This window comes from Pseudophryne corroboree, chromosome 6 (genome assembly GCF_028390025.1).
Source record: "Pseudophryne corroboree isolate aPseCor3 chromosome 6, aPseCor3.hap2, whole genome shotgun sequence".
In the NCBI taxonomy this organism is placed as follows: Eukaryota; Metazoa; Chordata; class Amphibia; order Anura; family Myobatrachidae; genus Pseudophryne; species Pseudophryne corroboree.
This window is the reverse complement of record NC_086449.1, coordinates 805,399,682-805,404,232: the sequence shown is the minus strand read 5'-3', so window position 1 is coordinate 805,404,232 and position 4,551 is coordinate 805,399,682. Positions and strand designations below refer to the sequence as shown.

Sequence of the window (4,551 nt, the reverse complement as noted above, 5' to 3'; positions counted from 1 at the left end):
ATGTATACAGGGGCAGCTCACTGATATTACTCCCTCCTGCATGGTGATACTGTGGGGAACCTGTGCAGGGGATGTATACAGGGGCAGCTCACTGATATTACACCCTCCTGCATGGTGATACTGTGCGGAACCTGTGCAGGGGATGTATACAGGGGCCGGTCACTGATATTACCCCCTCCTGCATGGTGATACTGTGAGGAACCTGTGCAGAGGATGTATACAGGGGCCGCTCACTGATATTACACCCTCCTGCATGGTGATACTGTGAGGAACCTGTGCGGGGGATGTATACAGGGGCCGCTCACTGATATTACACCCTCCAGCATGGTGATACTGTGAGGAACCTGTGCAGGGGATGTATACAGGGGCCGCTCACTGATATTACACCCTCCTGCATGGTGATACTGTGAGGAACCTGTGCGGGGGATGTATACAGGGGCCGCTCACTGATATTACTCCCTCCTGCATGGTGATACTGTGAGGAACCTGTGCAGGGGATGTATACAGAGACCGGTCACTGATATTACACCCTCCTGCATGGTGATACTGTGAGGAACCTGTGTGGGGGATGTATACAGGGGCCGCTCACTGATATTACTCCCTCCTGCATGGTGATACTGTGTGGAACCTATGTGGGGGATGTATACAGGGGCTGCTCTCATTTGTGTCTTTATCCCAGAACCCAGCACAACAAGCTCCCAGCACTGTGCGTACAACCACAGTATATTTATTTATTAATTTCAGCAAATTTACACAGCAGTGTACATCATATCTACTTACTGGTATAATCAGCATTTACACTGTTGTTATAAAGACACACTAGGGGTGGTATTCAATTCTTTTCACCCCCTTCCACACCTGCTCTGTTTCTGCTGATGGGTGTGGTATAATCATTTCAGCTCGCTACCTCTGGAGTAGTGAGGGTGCCCAACCCTTTACGCAGCTAAACCTGATCACTATGGGTGCAATATGCGCGATAACGGGGATCACTTTAGAGATTGGGAGTGATATTTCATTTTAATTCCGCCCTAAGAGTTACGTATATTAGTATACAATGTGAGTCTGAGAGCTAAAATAAGTACAATGCCATATAACAGGCCAGTCACGCACTGGCTGACAGTTATTACAGCTGATTACAGATAACTGATGCATACTCTGCAATATTTTACACACAAAAATCGGTACAAACTCGAAAAGGGGGTGTGGCCACAGATAAAGTGGGCATGGTCACGCCCCTTTTCCTATACTTTGAAAAGAAGTTTGGAGAGCCAAAAATCGGTACAGACCATAAAAAAAAAAGTACTGTACCTGCCAAAAAGGTGCAGCTGGAGGGTGTGCTGATGTGACCCTGCCAGACACACATGTAACACAGCAAGAGGCCAAGTGATGGGGAATGAACTGGGCACCTGGTAACACAACACCTAGTACAAAGCAGGAGGAGCTCAGCTGTAGCCCCACCCACTGCTTCATTCCATAGGATAATGTTCCACCAATCAGAATACCCTCCCTGTGATGTCACCAGTCTCTGGGACAGATTTCTTATGGTAATTTCTCCCAGCTCCTGACTCCACCAAATATAGTTACACACCCACTCCATATATATAATGCAGCATGGAGGGGCTCAGTGAGGGCGGCAGTGTAGGTGTGTAAGTGTCTGATGGGGTCACACAGAGAATAAAAGGACATCTGTCCTGCCTCATAATCCAGATATACCCTCACTCTGTCACAGGGGATACTGTCAGGTAACTGGATCTCTGTCCTGTCATGTATCACTGAGTACTGATTATTATCTCTACACAGACACCAGGACTTGTTATTATATCCAATGAGTGACTGATCTCCTCTCCTGTCTATACTGGGGTAACACATCCCCACCGTCCACCACTCTGACTTACTGACATCCACCTCCCAGTAATGTCGCCCTGAGGAGAATCTCCTGGTGCTTATTACCTGATCACACTGAAATCTCTCTGGTGTTACTGGGTGATTCTGGTTTGCTGACCAGTAGGCAGTTTTCTGGTCACCTGATATCTGTATATAATAACCAGCTGTGGTCACATCCAGTAATATGTCTGTAGCTTCCTGTACATATATCCCTGTATTTATACCTGTTATTATATCAGATAATGTGTGTAATGTCCCTGAGATGAGACCCACATCCAGATCTCCTGCACCACGGACCTGGGTATCATGTCTCTCTGTGTCCTCAGTATCACACAAGTCCCCTGTGTCTGGTTCCTGTAAGACAGTCACTGGATCAGACATGTTACACAGCTCCTCAATGTGACGCATCTTCCCGGACAGCTCGTCCTTCTTTATTTCCAGCTGCTGGATCAGATCAGAGACTGAGAGTGAAACGCGCTGTTCCTGCCTGGAGATCTCACTCAGGACTCTCTTCTCCAGGTCTTCCAGCTGTCTCCTGATGTCTCTAAACAGGGCAGTGACTGTCTCTGTTACACCCGCTGCTTTTCCCTGTTCTTCTCTCCTGCGCTCCTGCAGTCTCTGGACTCTTTTCTCAGTCTCTGATCTCTTTGTGGTCAGTTTCTGCAGAACATGTCTCAGCTTCCCCTTCTTCTTCTCAGAGGCCTCATCCAGCATCTCCACCAAGTGTCCCCGGTGTTCTCCAGCCAAACTACAGGACACACAGATACAGGCAGAGTCCTCAGTGCAGTAATACTCCAGGATCTTCTTATGGACGGAGCATTTCCTGTTCCCCAGGGCAGTGGTGGGATCACATAAGACGTGTTCTGCTGACTTGCTGTGTACTCTCAGGTGATTATCACACAGAGAAGCCTCACACAGCAGACAGGATTTAGCAGCAGGTACAGGAGAGTGAATGCAGTAAGTGCAGAAGATCCCAGTCTCCTCCTGATCTGGCTGAGTAGACAGGAACCTCCCCAGTATGTTACACAGAGGAATGTTCCGTATCAGTGCAGGACGCTCCTGACACTCTGCTCTGCAGTCAGGACAGGTATAAGCTCCAGCCCCCTCCTGTGTATCCAGCACACGATCAATACAGACCCGGCAGAAGTTGTGGCCACATCTCAGGGTTACAGGATCTGTATAAATGCTCAGGCAGATGGAACAGTCCAGCTCCTGTCTCAGATCAGCAGACGCCATCGCTGCAGCAGGAGAGAGAAATGAAAGTGAAAGTCTCTGACACTCAGATATCAGTGGGGTCACATTCTGCACACAGGGCGAGGCTGAGCTGTCACTCAGATACCAGTGGGTGTGTTTCATGTGTCTCCACACTGATGATTGGTGCTGGGGAAAAATGTTCAGGTGCTACAGGGAACAATTAGGGGTAAATTTACTAAAGCTTCTAAAAATCACAAATGGGGATATTGCCCATAGCAACCAATCAGATTATGTCTATCATTTCCCTAGAAAATAAGAGAATCTGAATGGTTGCTATGAGCAACATCACCACTTGTAATTTTTAGAAGCTTTAGTAAATTTACCCATTAGTGTGGGTGGAGGCTGATTGCGTCAACATGCAGATGAGATCATTACCTGGGTCAGCTGTATTTCCACACATAGATATCTAGGAATAATTATAATACATTAATAAGCGACTGTTACTATTGTACAATGCGGCTCAGATGTGTCTTGTGATTATTTCTGGATTTTACGTTCCATTTTGTTTCTGTTACTTTATTCATTTATTGGTTTAGGTGGTCCAGGGGCGTTTTAAGAGAGGAGGAGGCCCGTGTGCAGCCTTTTGCTTCAGGGGCCCCCTCCTCTCTGACTGATGCACAGGATTTAATACTTACCTCTCCGGAGTCCCCCGGCGGTGCCATCCTTCTCAGCGGCAATAGAGTCTGAGAACAGCGCATTTTCCTGAAGATTTTGCTAATGCGCATGCGCGAAACTCCGGAAAAATGGCCGCCGTACCATCTTTCCGGAGTTTTCAGCAGGCGCAATATAGTTTGTTCCCCCTAGTGTTCAAACTGTATTGCGCTGCCGAAAAGGGATGGCTCCAACAGGGGACTTCAGAGAGGTAAGTATTAAGCAAATGAGTGTAGTGTGTGTGGGGTGGGCCCCCCTGGACCTGGGGGCCCGTGCGCCTCGCACACACTGCACCCATTATAGAAACGCCAATGAGGTGGTGTGATTATAGCACCATAGTTACTATATGCATAACATAAAATATAGAAATAGCCCCACATAACAATTATAATCCAGTATTATACAGACAGGCAATATTAGTCCATTGGTTTCAAACAATGTTTTTCTCAGTGTATTATGTAAGTCAGGCCTAGAGCCTGCACTAGCTATAGGTAATTGCCTAGGGCATCAGCAAATCATAGGGGCATCTGGGCAGCGTGCAAGCTGCTGAAAGTGAAACTAAAGAGAGGGGGAGGAGTCCGAGTAGGGGGCGGGGATACACGGCTCTGTGTACAGTCACTGCCTGTGCTGTAGGGATGGCCATTGGTGGGTTATCCATCGATGGTATAAAACTATCTGCTAGGGATCCATCGATGGTTATCCTTGCTTTCCTATGAAGTGGACTGTGGGCCAATCAGTGACCGGGGGCGGGGCTTCACAAGT

At 47.7% G+C, this 4,551-nt stretch overlaps 1 protein-coding gene across 1 annotated transcript; it reads right to left on the bottom strand.

Moving 5' to 3' along the window:
• Positions 1-705: 705 nt before the first annotated feature.
• On the bottom strand, positions 706-3,158 carry LOC134933634 (E3 ubiquitin-protein ligase TRIM11-like). Its single transcript, XM_063928983.1, has one exon. The coding sequence runs from the start codon at positions 3,118-3,120 to the stop codon at positions 1,540-1,542; it is 1,581 nt and encodes a 526-aa protein (XP_063785053.1). The 5' UTR covers positions 3,121-3,158; the 3' UTR covers positions 706-1,539.
• Positions 3,159-4,551: the final 1,393 nt, after the last annotated feature.

What these genes read in the sequence shown, in the direction of transcription:
- LOC134933634 (XM_063928983.1), bottom strand. Translation starts at nt 3,120, where the DNA reads ATGGCGTCTGCTGATCTGAGACAGGAGCTGGACTGTTCCATCTGCCTG.